Below are 25,198 nucleotides of genomic sequence, written 5' to 3'. Positions count from 1 at the left end.
CCTCTAATCACCATATAAATGAGTCATTAGGGCCAATCGGAAGGAAAGCCAAACACAAACACAAAAGTACGAATCAACAAAAGCTGAGTACATATGCACCACAAACATGATCATCCTAGCAATAATAAATAAAACATGATCGCCATACAATTCACAAGTCAACTTACCTTTGACTCATAACTAACAATATTAATTATTAATAAATAGCTTTGGATTACGCATCGAACGGGTTTCCTTTCTTAGCTATCCTTTAATAATAAGAGTAGACCCCTCACTTGGGAGCTAACCAAGCGAGTACCAACTAGTGTCACCTTGTGACGAAATTCCAGCGCATAATAATAATAAAAGAAAGTACATCGTCCTGTACCCTTGTAGAAGCTATAGTTAAATATAAAACCCCATAACTCCCCCCATACATTCATACTCTAGGTGTATACGTTCCAACAGTTTTAGTGTGTATCCTCTTACACTTTACGTGTTTTACCAATTTAAATTGTGATGGCTCCAACCAAACAATCAAGAACAAACATAACAATCATCAAAACACACTTCCATTTCATTCTTGAATTAATTAGTGAGCACATACAATTTATTTTAATTAAGGTTCATTGCCTAGTTTTGTGCACAAAATTGCATTATTACTACCTTGGTGCATAAGATGCACTAATAAACTTCTTTGACTCAAACTCAACTTATATGAGTGAGTAAATAAAATAAACTAGCTTCTTGACTCAACTCCAATAATATATGGGTGAGAATTAAATTCATGAATCATGCTCAATAATTACAACTTTAGCTCTTTTAAACATATATAGGCAAGGCTTATTAAATTCACGCTTCCTTGATACTTGAAAATAAAGCATACTTCCATGATTCATACATATTCAACTTATAACATGCCTCAAACAACATGTTCACGTGCTTGCATAATAATTTATGATCAACAAACATCTATACAAGTATTTAATCAACCAATAAACATGCTACTAATCCATCACTTGAAACATACTTTACATTCCTAGCATGATATACATAAATATTTCTATGCGCATACGTACATTGAATAACGCCTAAACTTGGCCACACTCGCTAGAAATCACCTAGCTCAAAGCTTCTTGACAAATGAAAATACATAACCATAATTAATCCTCTATTCTCACAAATTTCCAGCAATTATAACTTACTTTAAATCTCACTAATTAACCCAATTTAATGGTTTAAAAGCCTTAAAACCTTTCTTTAAGTGGGTACTTAAAATCCTTTCAAAAAGACTTAGTTTTCATGACTTAAATAAAATTCCAACATACTTATTTAATACTTCCTCCATTTCTTTTTAGTTTACACGTTTCTTTAGTCACATTTGCCGATGCACAACTTTATTCATATCTTTATTACCGATAAGCAAAAATTATAAAAATTTGATATTTTGAAAATATATATCGTGAGAAATCTAACAAGATCACACATGACTATATTTTTCATTACGTATAAAGCACAAAACTCGGTCAAAGGGGGGTTTGTGAATAGTGCTAAAGTCAAAACGCGTCAACTAAAAAAAGGGAGGTAGTATAAAACATCACTAATAAACTAGGAAAACATATTTAAATCACCAAGAACCTTTTTCCTTTTATAGGTAATCAAACCATAACATAATAATTAAAAAGTAGTGTGTATAATTAAATTCAGCATTAATTGAGGGCTTAAATCTCATTAAAAATATGTTCTAATCATTAATTTAACAATCACAACAACCTAGAATTAAACCCTAATCATAAACATTAATTTTCCAAATTCTAGGGTTTGTAAATTGGGGTTTTTAATCAAATTAAATCTGGAAATAATAAGAATAAATTCACAACATCAACTATCTAAAAACAACATAAAAATATAATTAAAATCATGCTTTGAATTAATTAAAACAAGCTTAGAAATTAAATTAGGAGAAAGAGAGTTTTTTTTTTCTTTAATACACTACCAAAACAACAAAGGAGGAGAGAGAAGAGGTGGCGCACGACTGGGCTGCCGATGCTGCCGCTGGCCGCTGCTGGTTAGTGGTGGCGCCGGTGGCATGTGGAAGAGAGGAGAAGGGGTGGGAAAGAGAGGAGAAAAAAAGAGGAAAAAGGAGAGAGAAAAATAAGAGGAAAAATTTGGGATTTTGTAAAGCTGACAATTTGATTCTTGAGTGAAATTCTTGAGTTTTTGGGGTATTTATATCCCTTTTAAAAACAAAAACACTTATTTACAAAATTGCAATTATTAATCCTAGTACTCCTTGAATTCTCCTTTTGGGGACAACTTGTTGGGCCCTTAAAAACTCTTTAATTCCCAACAAATTAGTCCAACAATTTAATTAATGTTGACCCAATTTAAAACATTTTATTGCCCCAATTAATAACTCATATTATTTTATACACACTTATTTTATATTTAAATAATTAATTCTTTTTAAAATGAAATAAATCATTTTACTTTATAAATAAATAAAAACAATTTAGTATTATAAAATTACGGAGTATTACACCAACGGCCAGCTCGCTGCAACATATGGTCATTCCCCTAAGAGTGTCGGCCGCCAACCATTCCCCCATACCCAACTCTGGTGCCGACGTTGCCCGACCACCTTCTCCTTTCCCCTTAAAACCTCTCGTAACCCCTCCCCTCCCCTCTAAAAACCAATAAATAAAATAACCTCCCCGACCGCCGAATCATCCAGTCGTACCTTCCCTCACCACCGCGGCGCAACCCTAGCCTTCCGCAACTTTTCCTTTTCTCTCACTCTTCGCCCTAGCATTCCACAGCCGGAGATCAAAGGTTAGGGTTATGGTTTGGGATTTAGGGTATTTTTGATGGATTACGTGGTGAACAAAGGGGAAAGGGGAGGTGGTCGGGGCAGCACCGGCACCGCGGAAGAGGAAGGAATCTGGGCGGCGGCCAATGCTAAGGGGGGAAGGGGGTTGGGCTGGCCTAGTCGTGGGTGGCAGCGGCTGGGCATTGGTGGTTTTGGATTTTTTTTTGTTTTTTTTCATTTTTTTAATTTTTTAAAAAAATATTTAAGCTAGTTATACGCTGACATGTGTCTTAACCTGTAATATTAGATAGGTTGGATGACCGATTGGGAGTGTTATTGGCGGAAGGGGTATATAGTATGGATTAATAAAAAATAATCTAAAGTTGGGATTAATATTGGCGGATGGGGCAAAGTTGGGATTAATCATGACAATTTTCTAATTTTTTTTATTATTAAAACCATGCATCGCACGGGACTAACCTAGTACTATATACTAAAGTAATCCCCATAATTATCCCAAAGTACACGTATCATTTTCTCATAAAATATTTTCACGCTGAAAAGTTTGTTACCTTTTTTTTCCGGCTATTTCATGAAACGCCACTGACAAATTACGAAATTCATCAAATGCCATCGAACTTTTCAGAATTCACCAAATGCCACCGAGTTTTAAGAAAATTCACCAAGTGCCATTAATGACTAACGGCTGTTAGTTGACCGTCAGTTGACCCACCACTTGCCACGTATCACTTTCTAATTAGTCTTTTTTTTAAAAAAAATTTAAAAATAAATAAATAAAAACTAAAAAAACCATAAAAAAAAAATTTAAAAAAATAAAAAAAAGAAAACCCTTGAAAGTTGAAACCACCCCAGCCACCACCCCGAAACCCTCCCCTTCCCCTTACCTTACCGGAAAACGGCCAGCCTCCTTCTTAACCAGCAAAAATCGGCCGACCGGTCCTTTAGCACCCCACCTGACCCACCGCCGACCCCCAAAACCACCTACCCAACCCACCTCGACCCTAAAACCACCAACTAATCTCTCGAAATCAAACGCCCTCTCCTTCCTCTGCCGCAAAAAATCGGACACCGGCGAATTTGTGGGTTTCGAAATCTAAGGTTTAACGTCCTCAGTGGGTCGCGACGGGAAAGAGGGGGAGAAGGGGATGGGGGTTGCTTCGGCGGTCACCACCATTATACCTAACCTGTCGCTATCATCGCCCACCTTGCAATAACTTCAGCCGGTGACCGATTTTGGTTCAGGTGGGGGCAAGTGAGGGCGTCTTCAGTTCACGTGGAGGCGAGTGACGGCGTTTCTGGTTCAGGTAGGGGCGCGTTAGGTGGTTTCGATTCAGGTAGCTTAGAGGTTAGGGTTCGGGTGGGTGTAAGGTTTCAGAGGTGGGGGTGGGGTGGTGGTTTCAATTTCTCGTGGAGTGATGGGGGTGGTGGTTTCAATTCTGGTGGAGTGATGGGGGTGGTGGTTTCAAATTAGATGGCAGGGTTGGTGGAGGCAATGGTTTTGGTTGGGGTAATAAGGGTGGTGTTGTTGAGTTCCGTCGTTCAATGCTCCAACTTTGCTTCTTCGTTGCCAGAGATTTCAAGGTTTCAGTTTTGGTGAACTTTCGAAGAACATGGGAAAAGTTATGGAAGAACAAGGTCCAACAACAATTGAATAATTGAAAAAAGAGAAGTCAGACAGTCAACTTCTTAATGGCGGCATTAAACACAAAGAAAGGGTAAAATAGTATTTTCGCAATAACGGCCAACTAACGTCCTGGTATCATTAATGGCACGTTGTGTTAATATACTAGTTGTCAATGGCATTTGGTGAATTCTGAAAAGTTCGATGGCATTTGATGAATTTCGTAATTTGTCAGTGGCATTTGGTGAAATAGCCGTTTTTTTTTTTTTTTTTTTAAAAAAAAAAAAAGTAGTTTGTTAGTTTTGAGCCTTCTATTTAGGGAAGAGAATGATGCACAACCATAATAATTTAAATAAAATTAAAAAGTGTAGTAGTAAAGAATAAAAAAATGTTACATAATACTATATAATACTACTTAATTGAGAATAAGAGTAAGCTTTAATATTACGAATACTAAAAATATTATTACTCCGTACTCCTTCCTTCTCACATCACTTGTACTATAAAAAAAATTGCAATACAATATTTATTATACATTTTTTATGTTTTTTTGCCAACTATGATTTTGTTTTATAGGTATGGTTTTTTTAATAAGCGAATAATGAAAGTACTAGTGTACTGTAAAATCGTGCATAGCACGGGTTTTAAACTAGTATTGAACTAAATCAAATACTCGATTCCAAGTAACATAGCCTAATTAAAGATCGTCACTCACAAAGTCAAGTCCTCCCTTTCCTTCTCTTTCCCCTCCCAAAATCACTGAAATCACCCTAAATGGGTAAAACTGAAACCCCCTAAAACTCATTTTGATGGTTTTCGGCGGGGTGGTTATTTAGGGCTTGATGAGGCGTTTTTGGGTGGGGGAACGGGGAAGGGGTCAAATAGAGGTTGGGGAAGGGGGAGGGGGTCGTTTCCGATTGCGGGAAAGGGGGGAAGGGGTGGTGTCAAGGCAGCGGGAATAAGGAAAGGGGAGGACTGACTACCGTAGGTGGGGAAGGGAGATGGGTTAAGGTTGCCGATGCCCGGTGGCTGGTGGGGAGTGAGGCTGGCAGTGTTGGGGGAAAGGGAGGGTGTTTTTATTTTTGGAAAAATTAACAAGAATAAATTATTGCCCGTTACAAATAGGCCGTTACAAATGGCATTTTTTCCACTAGTGTCCTTCTCATTTTAATCCCAATTACAATTTAACCTAGAATAATCTCAATTATTAAGTGACCGTTCTCAAAATCGTCTAACTCATTTGTTAACCTATTGATCAGGTAAAAGAGTAATGTGTGAAGTTGGTATTAGTTAGCTAGTATTTTTTTTAATAATAATAATAATAATTTTTTTTAAAAGAAACACCCCCTCTTTTTTACTTCTCTAATCACTGCCCACATCTACTATCTCTCGACAACTTCGTTTCCTGCCATCAAAACCACTTTCTTAGCCACCCACAACCACCAAAATCACCATTCTAGCTAAACCTAGCCACCAAAACCACCATTCTAGCCAAACCCAGCCACCAAAACCACCATTCTAGCCAAGCCCTGCCACCAGAACGTCGGAAACCACAATTTCATTATTCCCTGCCATCGAGAAACACCATTTTATCCATACTTGTCCAGCCACCGAAAAAGCAACCCAACCACTATTAGCCACCGTTAAACCTAGCAATCCTGCCCAACCCGAATGACCTGACCCGTGACCCGAAAACGTCCTGAAATTGACCCGAACACAAAGCTGACCTGACCCGACCCATACTCGACACGAAGTGGAGTTGACCCGAACTTGACCCGATACTCGAATTGACCCGAATCGAATTGATTCGACCCGAAGTTGACCCGATATCCGAATTGACCTGACCCGAAATTGACCCGATATTCGAAGTGACCTAACCCAAAGTGACCCGACCCGGTTTTGACCCGAATTGATTGACCTGAATGGATCTGAAACCTGAATCGACCTGAACTATACCCGAAATGTCCCGACCTAAAATTAACAAATACTCAAAATGACCTAACTGATTTAGGGCTTAATTACTTTACTCGAATAAATACTTATCGAAAATAACCTAAATTAAACATTATACTATTGTGTGTGCAGTACGGTTGAAATGTGCGTGTAATTTAGTACTCTTAATTCATAAAGTATTCCCTTGGATTAATTAGGAACACTTGTTATTGTTATTATTACTATTACTCTTAACTTCTTCTTTTAAGTGTTATATTGATTTTTTTTTCCACTATTCACTTTATCTAATTTGAATTTTTGACTAATTAATCAATGATAGTGATCATACATATAAAACAATATACAGTCTTGTGTATATACTATTGTTGGAATTGTCTAATGAATATATTATTAATATTCAAATGTTATACTTTATACTTATTGATAATTATAATATATTATTGGTCAAATTTCTTCATCGACATAGACGAAAATTGACCCAACCCGAACTTGACCTGATAATTGGACCCGAAAACTGACCCGACCCGAAATGACCTGACTCGAACTCGACCCGAAATGTTAACCGGATACCCGACCCAACCCGAATTACCATTGACCCGAAACTGACCTGAAACCCGAATTGACCCGACCCTACCTGAACTCGACCCGAATATTGATTGATCAACCCGAAATTGACCCGATCCATACCCGACCCGAACGACCCGTTTGCCAGGTCTAGCCACCGTAACCACAGTTGTGACTTGGAGCATCAACAACTATTTAATTAAGGCTTGGAATTATTTAGAGGCAACCCAACCAATTAAATCATGAAAGTGATAATTTCATTAATTATTTATTGGAAAAATACACTTTAATAATACCAACATTGGCCAATTTACTTTAAATAATCCCAACTATCGATTATTCTACAATAATCCCAACTTTTATCTCCGTTTTCTTTTTGCAATCCCAAACGGTTAACAAAAGTCAACAACCTATTATTATAGGTTGTTTGACACGTGTCAGCGTGTGAGTGGTTTAATTTTTTTTGGAAAAAAAAAACAAAAAAGAAAAAAAAAACATCTAGCATCCACCTTCTCCGGCACTAACCACCACCTCCACCTCTTGCCGCAACCCTAAAACCACTCCTTTCTCCAGCCACCCAAGCCGGAAATGACTCCCACTCCCAGCCGCACCCCCGGAACTGGCCAAAACACCTAACCCTTGCTTGTGAAATCACCCTCAGCCCCCAAAACCACCCATAACTCCACCCTTTTATTCGGCGTCTCGTCCTCAACCTTCAACTATGGTAATTCAATCAATCAATCCCTTGTCTTTCTCTCTAATTCAGAATGTAATATCAAATTTCTATAATTTCTAACTATTTCTCTCTCAGTTAATGACAACAGTCCCACAATTCATTATTGATCAAGAAGAAGCTCGCCAAGAAGATGAGACATAATCGTCCCATCCCTTACGGGATCTGAAGCGCAGGCATTGGCGCTGTACCAACCTCCCTTCCCACACCGTCGAAAGCACCGAAACCGGCCCCTCCCTTCCCACCTTTGAATTTGGTCCCAAGCTCCCAACGGCTACGGTTTCGGGGCTAGGTTGGGGTGGGGGTAGGTTTACAGGGTGGGGGAAGGGAGGTATTGGAAATAAAAAATCAGGGTCGGAAATGGCTGGGCTGGGCGGTGGTCATGGCAGGCTTGGGTTTGTAATTTTTTTTTTCTGTTTTTTATTTATTTTTTATTTTTTATTTTTATTTTTTGCAAATTTCTGTTTTTTTAAAAACTTATTAATTTTTTTGAACTGATAGAGAAGCAACATGTGGCAATTAAATTTTTTACAAAAAATTTAACCCTTTCTCTAGGTTATCGGAAATTGGGATTGAAAAAAGAAAGCGCAGGTAAAAGTTGGAATTATGTAGAATAATCGAAAGTTGGGATTATTTAAAGTAAATTGGGTAAAGTTGGGATTATTAAAGTGTATTTTTCTTTATTTATTTAATTTTTGACATGTAATATAAAAAAACAAAGTATTCAATGGAGGAAAAGGTGTTATGGATACGAATTGGGGAGGATAGAGAAAGGGAAAGCTAGTAGCCTATTAAGGTCCTTCAGTGATGGTAGAGAGATAACGAAAGGTGAAAGATAAAACGAAAAGAATGAAAAAATAAATAAATTTACCGGTAAGAGACGTAATAAGTAATGGAGAGTATTTTGAGAAGAATCACCTAATAGTTGGGATTATTTTGAGTTAAATTGTAGTTGGGATTAAAATGAGAAGGAAGTCAATAGCTATGATTATTTTTGTTAATTATCCCTTTTTGCTAATTATTTGATTTAAAAATTAACTATAAATAAATTTTGTTAATTATCAATTTGTTTAAAAAAATTAACAAATGAGGACATGACACGTGGATTGCAGCATGGAATAACAGGTGCTAGGTTTGCTATGGGAGAAAAAAAAAATACAAACTTGGGTTTATTTTGAGCAAATTTAAAAGTTGGTGCATTTTGAGAGAACAAAGCAAAGGTTGATGCTTTTTGTTAAATTTTCCTTATATCTTTCTAAATGTTTATTCACTCTCATTAGGGTTATCTTTTTTTTTTTTTTTAACTTTTAAAAATAACCTGACATTTATATCCTAAAATATTTGTTTACATATTTACCTCATCAATATTGTCATTAACTAAATTTATGACATCAGGTCAAATCGAAAGAGGTTCATGAGCTGAACATAGTTAAATATAACGCGAATATCAACCTTAACGTGACAATAATATCAACCTTGACCTCCTCCCAATTCCCAAACTTTGGCAAGTTCTAGTGTTGTATTTTTACTTTACAAATCTGAAATCTCCTATTTCTCTTCCCCTCTCATTTTCTCTCTCCTCCTTGGTACGCAACTCGTCCACCACCCACCAACCCTTCATTTTTTTCTCACCGTCAAAGGCGGAAATCCAAATCATCTCGAAGATGTTGAGGGTGGCAGCAAGGCGCCTCTCTTCTCTCTCCTCTTCTTCATGGCGTCCCGTACTTTCCCACCATCATCAATCTTCTCGTTCCTTCTTCAATCTCTCACCCCGTTCTTCGTCAACTCCGTTCTATCATATTTCTTCATCAGGTTCCTTCTCTTTCTCCATCCATTTTTCAATTACTATTAGTTTTGATTTTATTTTTGTGGGAAAATTTTTGATTTAATATTGAGTTTATTGGAATTCTGGGTTTAAACATTGAAAATGAATTTTGGGCTTTTCTGGGTTTTTTGATTGATCTGTTGTAATTTATTTGCTTTTTGGTTTTGGTTTTTGAGCACCTGGTTTTAATTTTTATGTTTGTTGATGAATCTGATTTAGTGTGAAAATTACAGAATTCTAACTACTTAGTGAAACATTTTGGGTCTGTGATTGATTACGGCTATGTTATTTAACTTGAATAATGCAAATTTTTAGGATCAATGGTAAAGTTATGTTGGTCGAATGTTGTTAATCATAGATGATTGGCAAAAAGTGCAAAATTCTCAGTGTAACTTTTTAAAAATCTAGTTTTAAGATAAAGTTCAAATTAGTGCACTAAATTTATTTTGTGATGTAAGCCTTACTCGAGTCTTAAGGAAAAAACAGGAAGATAAACTAAGTTTTTGATTAGATTATTCGTTTTCTTGTTAGGAGTTGTAATGTTGAAACAATCATTCTAGCCCTCTGCAATGGTTCTGCTCCGTAAAGTAGTTCAACCTCGGCCACCCCACATCATTTAATTAATATGAATAAAGGAAAAAATTTAAGAAGCTTGTGGTTTAGTATGAATGTTATAGAGTGATGAACACTGTTTGGTACAAGAATCATTGAAGGCAATTATGGTTTTTACATATTCAATCTTTCATCATGTAGACTCTTGGACTCTTGGATTGATATCTTCATTTTTTGACGTACACATTGCCAATGTAATGTTTTAGTAATGGGAACTTCTATGAATTTAGTTTCCTCAATGTCCTCGGAATACTTGTTAATAGCATAAAAAGAATTTAACCTGATTACTTTGTAAAGGAAAATCATGGAACGGTAGGGAACAAGAAGTCGTTCTTTTGTTTCAATTTGGTTAACATGTTTCATATGTCTCGCTTGCCAATGCATCAGTTCAACCTTAAATATATCTAATTATCAATAAGAAAAAACTATGAACATTGTAATACACTAAAAAAAAGGTGATAGTTTAAAAATAAACATTGAGAGAAATCTAACAAGATCCCGCATGTTGATGATTTTTCTTATCTATAAATCACAAAAGTTAGCCAAACTAGAATTTTGAATAATGTCAAAAGTCAAAATGTATCAACTAATTTATTACGGAGGAAGTACTTATGAAAGATGTATTACACCCATCAAGCTGAAGTTGATTGAAGGACTATACAGTTTGTTGTTTTAAATAAATCGAAATGTAATATGCAACAGTGCTGTATATACTTGTAAAGTAGACATTTAGCTGTAAGATCTTGTATTGTATGTCTGTAATCTTTACTAGAACATTAATTAATACTCTACGTGATTCTTGGACTGTCCACTGTCTCTGCGGATGATGGCTGATGAGTGGTTGCTGACTTGCTGGTATAAGGGTGTCCCAGAATTGGGATAGTAAACATTGCCCTGCTCCATTCCTTATTTTCCCATTCTAGAAAGATCTAGCCCATACTTCAATTTGCAAGCTTATGTTGCAAGGTTGGGGCTTCTTTCTAAGGATTGAATTACATATTGACAAGCATATAGTCAAATCAAGCCTTTTTTGGGACCGTGTGAGAAGAAGTTATGGCTTCTACACTTTCACTTTTCAGGCTTCAACTAGCTAGATTGTTCTACTTTTCTATGCTGTGTCATCTCCATATCAATCCCCAAACATGCTCTTTACTGCCTTGTTGCAGTACACAGGTTCTGGTAACAGTAGCATCCTGTCTTTGTTATCGGACACAGAAAGCTTACCGCAGTTAGGAGGCATTGCATAATGTCACTGTCACATTAAACTTGATTCTTATAGTAAGCTTCTGTGATATGGTACTTTCCATTTTTCCAAGCTGCTACTCGTTTGCTGCTGATGTTCCTTACTGTTTAGATCTTGCTGTGCTATTCTGGCGCCTCAGCAAGATGGACACTGGGATTATTTTTTATCTGTACAGCATTGGATATTAATATTGTTTTTGGGTTTTGATCCTTTTGTTTTTTAAAGAGCTTTATCGAAAAACTACTAGTTTTCTTGCTGGGCCTTGGGGAGTGTGATTATATTTTGTTGCTTCTTCAAATGAAGAAAGTTATCATCTTATCTGGGTCGTGTCAGTGGATTTACTGATGTAGGAAGGTATTGAAAGAACTTTATAGTCAAAAAAGAAATGATACTTTTTATTATGTAAAGAAAGAAGCAAGGTCATTGTTAATACGATAGTTTCGAACTTGGTGACCCTTCTTTGCTGTTACCATTGCAAGACTTCTGATTCCCAGTCTTTTTTGCTGCGCTTAGTCCTCAGGATGAATCCATGATAACTGCCTCAGGATGAATTCATGATAACTACATTTATATGAAGCAATTCCTTTCCTTTTGGTTCTTATTAATCTTATATGCTTATGGACAGATCGCAGGTCCCCCTTTGGGTTGGCATTTGGAAGCATCCGTTCTTTCAGTAAAGATGTGGCTCCCTTGCCTGACATAAAAGATTCAGAAATAAAAGCTGTGTTCAAGGACTTCATGGCTGCAGACTGGGGGGAACTCCCATCTTCTCTCATCAAGGATGCAAAAAAGGTCTTATCAAAAGATTCTGATGACAAAGTTGGCAAGGAGGCCTTGAAAAGCATATTCCGTGCTGCTGAGGCATCTGAAGAGTTCATCGGTTGTCTTGAGACCTTCAAAATGGCAATTGATGACCTTGTTGGAATGAGTGGCGAGGTATTATGGGACATAATCAAATACAGGCTTATCGTAAGTAGAGTTTTCTGTCTTATTATGCCCATTTTATTGTGTAGAATGTGAAGCCTCTTCCAGAACACTATGCTCAGGCTTTGAAGACAGCTTATGATCGCTATAGTAAGTATCTGGATTCATTTGGACCTGATGAAGTCTATCTGAAGAAGAAAGTAGAGTCAGAGTTGGGAAGGAGGATGATTCATTTAAAGATGAGGTGCGGTGGTCTTGATTCTCAATGGGGAAAGGTATGAAAAGATTAATCTTATTGTCTATTCCTGGATTTCTAAAATGATATGTAGGATATCTAGAAGGGACATTTATTTTGTGTGTTCCACTGTGTGAACTGGTTAGTAAAGCCAAAGTACATCTGAAATATTGAAGTGTGGCTTAATATTTGTGGGCACAATTAATTAGTCTTATAATTGCTAAAAAGATATCAAAATAATCGCCTGAGATACGTCAATTGAAAAAATAGGTCTTGGCAAGTCATTTATGATTACTTCGTACCTGTTTTTTTTTTTTTTTTTTTTTTTTTTTTTTTTTTTTTTTTTTAATATGGGCCTGAATAAGTTGAAACTCAGATTATGGGACAAATGTTTTGCCATAAAAAATGATTGCAGGGAAAGGAAAATCCTCCAGTTAGAGATGGATTCTTGTTGTGAGTTTGGAGACTTGTAGTTTATGACTATTATGCTTAATTGCGTGTGTCCAGTTTCTATAGCTAGTAGCTAAAGTTCATGCTGTGACTTCAGAGTATAATAATTATGCTTTCATATAATAATGATGTAAGTGATATGAGATCTGCTGGGAACTTATTAAGCTAGAAGTATCTGAGAATGATTGTGCCAAAAAGAAACTTTTTCTGATTCATTTAGGTTTTTTAACTCCTCTTTTTCAACCTCATAATTGATATTTGAATATCGTATTATGATGAAATTGCTGTGTAATTGACTACAAGGCTCTGTATGTTTTAATAAAAACATTTTCATAGAAAATTATTATACTTCATTTCTGCAAAAAATTTTGGTTTGTTTTATTTAAGGGTGGAAAACAATTTTCCCATATGTGGAAATTACTTTTTAGAGAAGGAAAATGATTTCCTTTAGGAAAGGTATGCCACATTTTTCTATTCCCTCCTCACTTCACTATTTTCTCTCCTCTATCCTTCCCCTCCCTTTCATCTACATTTTCCTTATTCTCAATTAGCTTTCCTATTATCAAACAAAGGAAAATCCTTTTCACCATTATGTTTTGTACTGATATTTTTTTTTTTTATATTTTTATATATTTTTTTTTTATCTTTTTATTTTTTTATTTTTTTTTTATTCTTTGGAAAATGATTTTCCGTGAAAAATGTTTTCCATCAAAACAAACGGAACGTAAATGGGGGGAAAGGAGTTTGTTGTTCAAATCCAATTTTTTGATGTTGGGAATTTGTTTGAAATTCTTTACTTGAGCATAATTTCACATCTTAGACCTGATATAGTAGGTGTGGATACCAGAAAATGTTCAACTATTTGATGAAGATTTCTGTTGAAGGTTGAAGAGCCTTAACAAAAGACAGACTTCTGTTATCCCTGTCTACAATAACTTTTATCATGATTCTTATGTACACTGCAAATTCAGTATTATTCAACTATACTTATCTTTCTCACTTGTAGGTCACAGTCCTTGGCACTTCTGGAATATCCGGTTCATATGTTGAGCAAAGAGCACCATGATAACAAAATTTATGTGGAGGAATGGATTGTATTCATCCTAGATAGAAAATTTCTGTTGGAGCTGCATAGCATTTTGAATAAAGAGCTGAAAGATTGTCTAGATGAAAAACTAAGCATCTTAAACTTGAAGTTTCTTGTCAGATGTTGCGATAGAAATGTTATTGTGAAAGAATTTGTAGAAATATACCGATATAATTTACAAAGATCGGTCATTTCCTTTCTTTTTGATTTAACAAATGAAGGTGCAACACTTTCGCGATTTTCCTTTGATAAGGCTCATTATAAGGCTCATTTAATTTTGGTTGTGTGCATCATTGCTTCCCCATGCCAACCTCTTCTATATAGGTTAGAAAAAGATGCTTGTTTAGTTCACCTTAATTTTGTTTATCTGATTGGTCTGATTGTTTAATTTGACCAAACTTTGACCTTATGTATATGATAATATATAAACAAGAAATATATCAAGTGGGGGTTTGTTAAATTCGTATTAATGTGTATTTTATAAATATAATTTTTTAAAATAAATTCATTACGTAATTATAGATATTTAGCGATAAAATCACAAATAAAACGATTATCTAATTTTTTTCATTATTTGTTCATTCTCCTATATATTGAAAGGATAACTACTAGCGCATAGTAGCTATTGATTTAGAAACCTATAGGATGGCAATATTGCAATTAGTTGGAACTTTGTAACATGCATGCGGGTCATTTAGCTGCCAAGGGTGTGATGGTATAGTACATTGTAACGAGGAGTGAAAAATTGAAGCGGGAAAAATACTCTTTCAAAAGCAAATGTTGTCAATAAAAAGTGAAAAAGGAAAATGGAAGAAGCTCTTCAATGGCGATGACAAATGCTCAGCTGAAATCCATTATTTCGTCAATGGTAAAGTTGAAATTGCAATAAATTGATGAAGAAGTAGATTATAAGAATGGGAAATCGGCGGCTGGCAGACATGTTGGGGTTGATTTAGCGGAAGCATTGCGGAAAGATGGCGAAGACGGGCGAGGTTGCGCAAGGGAGTTGCGATTCGACTCTGAGAATGTAAGTGTCTAATTTATTGGGTTGTGGTAGATGTGTTTGGTTAATTTGTTGGTTGTTAATGAAATATAAAATCAAAGGTTGGGTAAGAGATTAGGGTTTGTGACTCCGTAGCACACATTGTTATAAGTATGAGTACATGTTGAGTGTTTATAATTGATTAATTATATTGTGTAATTGGTAGTGTAATTCAGTAATTATTGTGTATATAGCTTGAATGGTGATTGTTATGTGGGTATTGTAATGTGATTAAATGAGTGGTTTAATTTGGGATAAGTCAGTTTTTGTATCCTTAAAATGGGCATAATAAATGTTATGTTGTTGTTCTTTATATTGTGTTGTTATGTTGTGCGGTTTGTTATTGTTTGTGCTGGTTGTTGTTGGGATACAATGATCTACTAGATTGAGTTGAGTTGTGGATGTATATGTGTTGCAGGTGGGTGTTGGTGAGGCACTTGGAGAAGATAATGAGGTTGATGTATATGTTTATGAGGAGGGGTTAGAGAGTGGGGATGAATTTACAGAAGGAGATGAGGGTGGTGTTGAAGATGAAGGGGCAGAGGCAGGAGGTTCTTCTTTCATAACACCAAAGAAGGGCAGAGTATTGGTGCACATTGTATTTGGTGTGGAAGAGGAAGTACCACCCCCAACTTTGGGCATGGTATTTGGGAGTTGGGATGAGTTGGATACCTATTTCTGGAGTTATGCTAGGCAAAACAGTTTGGGTATAGTAAGGGCTGCTTTTGGGTGGGTGGATGTAAAGAAGGAATTGGAAAAGGGAAAGTGTTGTAAGGAGAGAAGGAATGCTAAGTGGACTTGTGATTGTTATGGTTATGCTTCAAGGAAGCGTAAACAGGATGCACTGAAGGAAGGGTTGTTGCAAGATGAGGAGACAGTTTAGAAACGGAAGACTAAAAAGTGCGGTTGTCCTGTGGAGTTGTATGCCAGTGTTAATGAGGAAGGGAACTGGGTTGTTCGAAGGCTAAATTTGGAGCAAAAACGTCACATTGTTACTCTGGGAAAGTCAAAGGATGTAGCGATGTACCGGAAGCACGAGTTAATGGCGAAAAACAATCACTTGGTCAAGCAGGTGCATATGACGAAGAAGTCTAAGGTGAAGGTATCCCAAATGTACATTTGTTATGCTCGGGAGCGTAATGGATGGAGGAGATGACATTTACGCAAAGAGACTTGGAGAATGCAGTGGCTAAAAAAAACCCAACGTGAGCTTACTGAGGGTGATGCAAATGGCATGATAGAATACTTCAACAAAATGAGTGCCGACAATCAGAATTTTTTCCATCTATGTCGGTTTGGGAAGGACGGCACATTACAAGATGTTGTGTGGGTAGATGCGAGGAGTGGAGCTGCGTATGAGGAGTTTGGAGATGTTTGTTTTGATAGTACATATTTGACAATCAAATATCACCTTCCATTTGCTGTGTTTATCGGTGTGAACCATCATGGGCAGAGTATTTTGTTTGGGTGTGCATTGATCTCTCGGGAGACGGCGGAGACGTATGAGTGGGTGTTGAGGACTTGGCTACATTGCATGGGGGGTAAAGCTCCTATCTCAATCCTTACGGATCAAGATCCGACGATTAGGAAAGCTGTAAATTTGACTATGCCTGAGAGTTGCCATAGGTGGTGCATATGGCACATACTTCAGAAGTTTGGGAGGTATGTTGGTAAGCATGAGGACTATGAAGCTGTAAAGGATGAGTTTGAAAATATCATTTATGGTAGTTTAGATGCTGATGATTTTGTAGTTCGTTGGGCGGACGCAATTGATTATTACAAACTAGGAAATAATAGTTGGCTTGAAGGTACTCCATATGTTCTGTTTTTTTTTTTTTGTGATTGTTTAGTGATTTCTGTTAGAGTATGCAGAGGTGGTGTAGCTGGCTGTGTGCAGGGGACTGGAAGCTGTTTCAGTTCTGACTTAGAGTAGGAGCAGGTTTAGTGGTAGACTTTTGTACCACTGAATGTTATTTTTTTCCAATTTTCTTATTTGTGGCACATTTCAGAGACAATGAATGTACCATTCACAAGAGTCCAGGTGTATGAGGTTTGTTTGATTTTACATAAGCCAGTAATTGCAATTTTTTGAAATGTAGGGCTATATGAGGAAAGGCACATGTGGATCCCAGCGTATTTGAAGCATTTATTCTGGGTCGAGATGAAAACGACCCAACGATCGGAAAGTTTCAATCACTTTTTCAAAGGTTATGTTGACAAGCATGCAACGTTGTATGAATTTGTGCTTCGATACTGCGATGCAATGCAGATAAGGGCTGAGTCAGAAAGAATTGCGGACTCCAACTCAATACAGTAGTCAGGAATTTAGCTACCGATTTCCCAGCGGAGGTAGTTAGGCATTCAGCGGGAGTGCAAGAGGATGTTGTACGTACGTCGCCTAGATGACTAAGAAGTTGGTAAGAATCAAGTTGAGTTTGTTATTGAGGACCGAGTGTGGATCAAGCCAAAATATGCAAAGAAAGAATCTGTGACTAAGATTCGGAGATGCTACAGGGTGTGCTATGACAGTAATACATATGAAGCAAGTTGTGACTGTAAACACTTTGAGTGCCATGGAATCATTTGTCGACATATGACCTTTGTGTATGACCATTGTGGTGTTTCCATTGTTCCTGAGAAGTATATTCTACGTCGTTGGAGTAATGATATTCAAAGGAAACACACACGAGTGAAAGTAGCTTACCATGATCCACTTAAAACCGATGAAGCCAGGCAATATCACAAATTGATGGGGATGTATGAACCTATTTGCTCAAAGGCTTCAGCTTGTAAGGAGGGTGTTGAGGATGTGGCAGACTTGTTGCAATTGATGAACCTCAGAGTCGATGAAGTGTTGGCAATGGTTGCCAAAAGATAGGAACATGCATCTAAGGATAATGAAAACGAAGGTGAGGATGATGGCGTACAAGGTGTTGTTCGGACGCCTTCTTCTGTGGCTTTGAACAAGGGGCCTGGTTGTACAAATACACCAGCCACACATGCATTTGGGTTGCGGAATACAATCTATACACCAGTTAGTGGGTTTGTAGGGAGTTGTGATGGATCCGTCCCAGCAGTTATTAAGGATCCATCGCTGCCCAAGAAGAAGGCCCATCGTATAACCAACGTGAGGTATCCATCTTGCACAGAGAAAAAGGGAAAAGAAAAGGCTGCTAGGGCAAAAATTGCAGCAAAGAAGCAAGCTGCGGCGGCACATAACAGTATGTCATTGTCAACAAATGACTATGTACGATCGGTTGGAGGGATTCAAATGAGGGATGTGGATGGTTCCTTAGGGTACTTCACTTCTGTTAGGGGAACAAATTCTGGTGGTTTTTTTACAAGTGTACTAGGTACTCCTGGTACATCAGGTTCTAATCACTTGTAATGTAATCGATTCAACTGGTTGATTAATGCATTAGAATGTACTTGTTGTGTTTGTTGTTTAAACATGTTGCAGTGGTACACTTATCGTGCATGAACTGTACCATTGGGCAATTATCTTCATGTGTTGAAAATAGAGGTGGTTACATGAATAGTTCCCTATGAATGTGTACCTTATGATTCGCAGATTGATCTTGTAATCAGGGTAGTACATTCTCAGCATATGTAGGGTTTGAAGGTCAGAGTAGACGTTGTCAGAGTTCAAATCCATATTGATCTATTCTTTTATTATTGTTGTTGTAAACTTTTATTCTTGTTGTTCTGTTTATATGTCCTGAATTTTTGCTTTTGATACAATGTAAACTAATATAGGTTTGTTGGATTATGAAGTAGCTGAGAACAATACATCTAATATTTGTAAACTACTATGTTTGTGTGTGTTGTTCTGAACTGTAAAACATATTATTATATACAACAGAAACACAAATTTAACAAATCATAATATGCAAGTTAAAAAAAGAAATGTCATTATGCAGATAATATTTATCATACATGACGGATGAGTAGACCATTTACTATTGTATAAAATACGCTTATTTCCCTAACGCATTTACAAGTTAAACAAGATATTGTATTTTCAGCATCCTCGTCATAAAGACCAGCCCATGCAGATAAGTTCTTCTCGTGTTGTAGTTTTTGTTTGCAAAATATTTGCGGCTGTGGCATATAATCTACAACGAACTTATTTCTCATCCAATTTGACATCGCCATGTCACGTAACTTCCTTCTGCACTGGACGATCCCTGCAGATCCGATGCTGTTGATAGTGTTCTCCAAAAGCTTAACACCTTTTTCTTCTTCTCCAGTGTATAAATATATATATATATATATATATATGAGGCTTACTATATTTGCTACCTCTGTATTTTGCAATGCAGTTGCTCTTTCCAACCTCTTCAACCCTTCGTCTACCACTATATAGTTGAAGTATTGTCGCTACAGTAACGTAAAATAGAAAATTTTTAACAATTATCAACAGGTTTTTTTTAATATTATAATGAATAAAATTGTCAAGTAATAAGAAAGAAGCCTTACAAACCCAAACTCAAGCAGAGCTTCAGGATGTTCATTCTCCACACATTTCATGAAGAATGTGTCTACCTCTTCTCGGTGTGACCACCTTCGTGTTTCAATCCAAGGGAGGTGAATTTGTTGAAGGACCCTTTTTTCTTCGGCTATCCTTCGCAGGGTCTTGCAACTTTTATCATGTCATACGCCATAAATTACATTATTAAAATCTTTGTGTATAGGGGGATGAGAAACAGAGTACAAATTATAAGTAAAATGAAATCCTACCTTAATTTGCACCGAAATATATCTGCAGGAGATGACTTAGCAACGCAACACAGAATGGTCGCTAATACTTCCGATGGAAGGATGTCAACCATGGAATTTGAAATTTTTCGCCTTTTCGCTACTACATCCATGATTTTTTTTATTTTTTTATTTTTTTTTTTTTTTTTTTTTTTGCGTTTTTATGGAATCTGACCTCTATTTTTTGGAATAGAAGGAAGTGAGTTATTTTTAAATCTTTGTTTATTTTTGAAAATGTTTGAGATAAGTAACGTAGTCAGTGAAATGCCTTATATATAGACTGTAAAATGACGGTTCACATTCTGCAAGGGAGTGGATGTAGTGGGTTGGAGATGTAATGATGGTGGTTAATCAATGTTAAGCGCAAATGATGATTTACTGGGGGAGATAAATAAATCCGGCACGCATAATCTGGGGAATTGCCATTACCCTGACCCTTCACTTCAATTTGTCATTTCAACGCATGCATATAATAATTAATGGTATATGTCTTAAGCAATAAGTGTACCACTGAAATATGTTTGTGCTTATTATAAGCCAACTTTGTGTGATTTTATTTTTGTACTTGTAAGTGAAGTATACGTTATACTAATTACAATTTTAGGTATGTGATAATAAAAATTGAATTATGTGCTAAATTGCTAATTCGAACAACTAAACTTCAGTGTAGTACATGAAGTAGGCTTTAAGCTCCAAATGCAATACATCTAAGACAATTAGGGTACTACTGTAGTCAGGATGGTACAAATGACCTTCTAAAAAGGACCACTGAAAAGAAAAAGGCATGTTTCTTGTGCAGGGTGGTACAAAACCTTCGTAGGAGGACATTTTATACTCACATTTTTTGGTATCACTAATATCCTTCGTAGTGGGTTTCACATGTATCTTTGGTACAAATAGCTATGTAATAGAGTTGAACCGCCGTAACCAATTCATAATCTTTTAGAGATTTGTTAGTCACAACCTTTGGGAAATATACGGTAATAGTAGGACATCGTAGCACAATTTTTAATCACGATTCACGTTTTCACTAATATTTTGTTAATAAGAATTACATGTGGGAGTGCTAGAGTTTACCTCAATAACTTATTCGTAACCTTTTAACGAAGTGGTAATGACAACCCCTATATGTACCTTAAGTTCGTAATCATAGCCTTCGGGATACTTACCTCAGAAACGAGTTCACTTACTTTACATACAATGTATACGTCCATCTGCTATAATTCCTTGTTTGAGTCATTTAGCTGTTGATTGGGTCGGTCATGTCCTTACTCATTATCGACTGTTAAATGATTTAGGATATGTAGGATTTCAAGGTCAGAGTAGACGTTTTCATCTAGTCGAGGGTACCACTCAGAAAATTAGGGTACCACTGTAGTCAGGGTGGTACAACTTAGATTATAAAAAGAAACACTGCAAAGAAATATGCATGTTTCTTGTGTAGGGTGGTACAAAACCTTCGTAGGAGGACATTTTGTACTCACATTTATTGGTGTCACTAATATCCTTCGTAGTGGGTTTCACATGTATCTTTGGTACAAATAACTATGTAATAGAGTTGACTGCCGTAACCAATTCATAATCTTTTAGAGATTTGTTAGTCACAACCTTTGGGAAATTCACGGTCATAGTAGGACATAGTAGCACAATTTTTAATCACAATTCATGTCCTTACTCGTCATCGACTGTTAAATGATTTAGGATACGTAGGGTTTTAAGGTTAGAGTAGGCATTTTAATCTAATTGAGGGTACCACTTAGACAATTAGGGTACCACTATAATCAGGGTGGGACAAATGAACTCATAAAAAGAACCACTGAAAAGGAAAATGACCTATGATGGCTTCAACCACTGGGAAATGAGTTACTTTTAACTCTTTATTAATCTATGAAAATGTTTGAGATAAGTAACTTACTCAGTGAATTGCCTTATATATGGAGGAGTGTAAAATGACGGTACAAATTCTGGATGAGTGGATGTAGTGGGGGAGATTAATGATGACGGTTAATCAAGATCCCAAGACGGTTTATCTATCTTCTGCAAAAATGATGATTTTCTGGGGGAGATTAAAGAAATTAGGCACGCTAAATCTGGAGAACTGCAATTTCCGTCACCTGTCATTTTAATATGTCATTTATACGCATGCAGATAATAATTAATGGTACAAGTCACGAACAATAAGTGTACCACTGGAATATTTGTGATTTTATGTTTGTAGTTGTAAGTCAAGTATACTTTATACTAATTACAATTTTTGGTATGGGATAATAATAATTGAATAATGTGCTAATTCAAACAACTTAACTTTAGTATAATACATCAAGTAAGTTTCAAGTTCCAAATGCAATACATCTACTCGTTATCGATTTTTAAAAGATTTAGGATATATAGGGTTTCAAGGTCGGAGTAGAGGTTGTCATCTGATCGAGGGTACCACTAAGACAATTAGGGTACCATTGTAGTCAGGGTGGTACAAAGAACCTTATAAAAAGAACCACTGAAAATGAAAATGCATGTTTCTCGTTCAGGGTGGTACAAAACCTTCATATGAGGACACTATTTAATCACAATTTTGGTATCACTAATATCCTTCTTATTAGGCTTCACTAATACCTTTGGTCACAAATAACTAATTACTAGAGTTGATCTCATTAACCAATTCATAATCTGTCAATGAATTTGTTAATCACAACATTTGGGAGATTTACGTTGAAAATAGGACACTGTAGAACATTATTTGATGACATGTTGTTGCTTCACCAGTATTTTCTTAAAAAGATGTACATGTATGAATACTAGAGTTTACCTCATTAACTAATTCGTAATCTTTTACTGAAGTTGTAATCACAACCCCTATATGTACCTTAAGTTTGTAATCACGACCTTTGGGATATTTACTTCATCAACTAATTCAGTTACTTTGTAATACAATATATAGGTCCATCTGCTTTAATTCATTCTTTGAGTCATTCATTTGTTGCTTGGTTCGTTCATGTTCTTACTCATTATCGATTGTTAAATGATTTAGGATATGTAGGGTTTCAAGGTCAGAGTACACGTTGTCATCTGATCGAGGGTACCACCAAGACAATTAGGGTACCACTGTAGTCAGGGTGGTACAAATGACATTATAGAAAGAACCACTAAAAAGGAAAAGGCATGTTTCTTGTTCAGGGTGGTACAAAACCTTCGTAGGTGGACATTGTTTAATCACAAATTTGTGATATCACTAATATCTTTCTTCGTAGGTTTCACTAATATCTTTGGTACAAATAACTAATTACTAGAGTTCACCTCATTAACTAATTCATAATCTTTTAATGATTTGTTAATCACAACCTTTGGGAGATTTACGTTGATAGTAGTACATTGTAGGACATTATTTAATGACAATCTTCGGTTTCACTAATATTTTTTTAATAAGACCTACATGTATGAATACTACAGGTTACCTCAGTAACTAGTTCGTAATCTTTTAATGATTTCGTAAGCACAACCCTCACATGTACCTGAAATTCGTAATCACAACCTTTGGGATATTTACGTCATTAACGAATTCAGCTACTTGTTTGAGTTATTCAGTTGTTGCTTGGTTCTTTCATGGCCTTACTTGTTATCGATTGCTAAATGATTTAACCAATTACACCCTGTAATGAACAGTGTTTTTTTATGTAGTCCTCCTTAAGAAATTGGACTTACCAATTACTTCGTTAACCTAAAGACAATGAAATTTGTAAAGGCCTTAGTACAGTGGTACCTTTTCACGTGTTGATTGTATCATTGTACACTGAGTGGTACATTTTATGAACCAGAGGATACCATATATATGGTCACAAGCAAGGGTATCATTGCACTATCCGCCATTAACTGGTCGTCTTTACAAATTCACACTTTATATAAAATGGGGCTCATGGTGGAAAAATGGCGCCTAAACAAAGGAAGTTTCCCGCTCTTTGTGGTTTCACCATCAAACACTTCACTCCACTATATATGCTTGGGTTTGGAGTGAAAACAGTCATTTGTCCAAAAACGTGACCCTCCTTCTCAAACATCGTCTTCACAAATTACTTAAAATGTCAACCATGTCCTCTGCATCGACAGGAAGTCGTACAATTCGCCGGCCGTTTGCATCTGCGGACATCTCATGGATTTCAGCCAAAACTTGCAACTGCTTGGGAGATGACGCAACCCTCGTGGAATTTCGGATCTCAATGTCGAAGAAGAATCCGAAGCGGCCGTACTACAAATGTCGCCACTGCGGGTACTGGAAGTGGGCTGTTTAGTCGGACCTCATTAAGGATGGTCCACCAACCAACATTGGCGGTGTTGTTCGACGGGTAGAGGTGTTAGAGCACCAACACATAAAGATCGTAAAATTTGGGCTAACTATTTTTGTAATTGCCGTTTTCGTTTATCTTTGAAAATGTTTGAGATAAGTAACGAAATCATGGTTCTTTTCCCACAAATCCCCATATGGGTCACCATAATCAGGCTCATAACCATCCCACAAGTCACCGGAATCAGGATTGGACTTGTTCTCGAACCTATCCTTCGCCTTGGTCAAACAACGCACATACCAAGATGGGTAGTCGTTGTACTGAAATGGCTCCTTGGTGATAAGATCTAAGTGTTGCATCTCATCATACCCGTTTTTAGCCAACATCTTGCTTTTAAAATACATGCATTGTTCTTCGCTCGTATGGATCATGTCAAAAGGATCCTCTGGAGAGAAATTCAGCCACTCTACCGTCATATGAATCAAATCTTTGTCGTAGTCCGTCGTGAAATCGTGACAAAGTAGTAGAAGACCAAATTGATCACCTTCCTCACCGTGGTTATTGAGCATGTACTCAACATTTTGATGCCAATCACACATAGGGAGGAAAAGCTCCCAAAATTTTATCAAGTGTCTGCAATAGTATGGATATCGCATCCAGTAGATCATGTTTTCCAGGAACTCACGTAGATTCACACTTACAACAATCTTGTAAGCATCAACAACGTAGTGCATGAAACAGAATGCTTCCATCCGAGAGTACCCGGGACCTCCTACTTGAAAAGGAGTTAGGAAAGGGTACTCCAGATGGAAATCTATCCCAGTGATGGGATTTTCAAGCCCTCCACGAGCAATTGTGGCTAACTGGTGGGCGAACATCATTTCTTTACCTCTTTTGGGGAGGTAAAAGTCTCGAACAACACCATTTTCGTCGTGATACCCATTTTTTTTTTTCATGAATTCTAACCGCTTCATAAGGCGGCTTGGGCTCTTATCACCGACCACTCTCTTATTCCTTTGGCTACCCTTTTTTTGGCAATTTCTATTACTCCAAGGAAAGGAAACC

At 36.6% G+C, this 25,198-nt stretch overlaps 1 protein-coding gene across 1 annotated transcript; it reads left to right on the top strand.

The window, feature by feature from the left end:
• Positions 1-9,200: 9,200 nt before the first annotated feature.
• Positions 9,201-14,300, top strand: LOC110737771 (succinate dehydrogenase subunit 5, mitochondrial-like). The gene is made up of 4 exons (XM_021918118.1): positions 9,201-9,492; positions 11,986-12,296; positions 12,374-12,559; positions 13,976-14,300. Exons 1-4 carry the CDS (start codon positions 9,345-9,347, stop codon positions 14,033-14,035), a joined length of 705 nt encoding a protein of 234 aa, XP_021773810.1. The 5' UTR covers positions 9,201-9,344; the 3' UTR covers positions 14,036-14,300.
• Positions 14,301-25,198: the final 10,898 nt, after the last annotated feature.

This window comes from Chenopodium quinoa, unplaced genomic scaffold, assembly GCF_001683475.1.
Source record: "Chenopodium quinoa cultivar QQ74 unplaced genomic scaffold, ASM168347v1, whole genome shotgun sequence".
NCBI lineage: Eukaryota > Viridiplantae > Streptophyta > Magnoliopsida > Caryophyllales > Amaranthaceae > Chenopodium > Chenopodium quinoa.
This window is presented reverse-complemented; position numbering and strand designations above follow the sequence as displayed.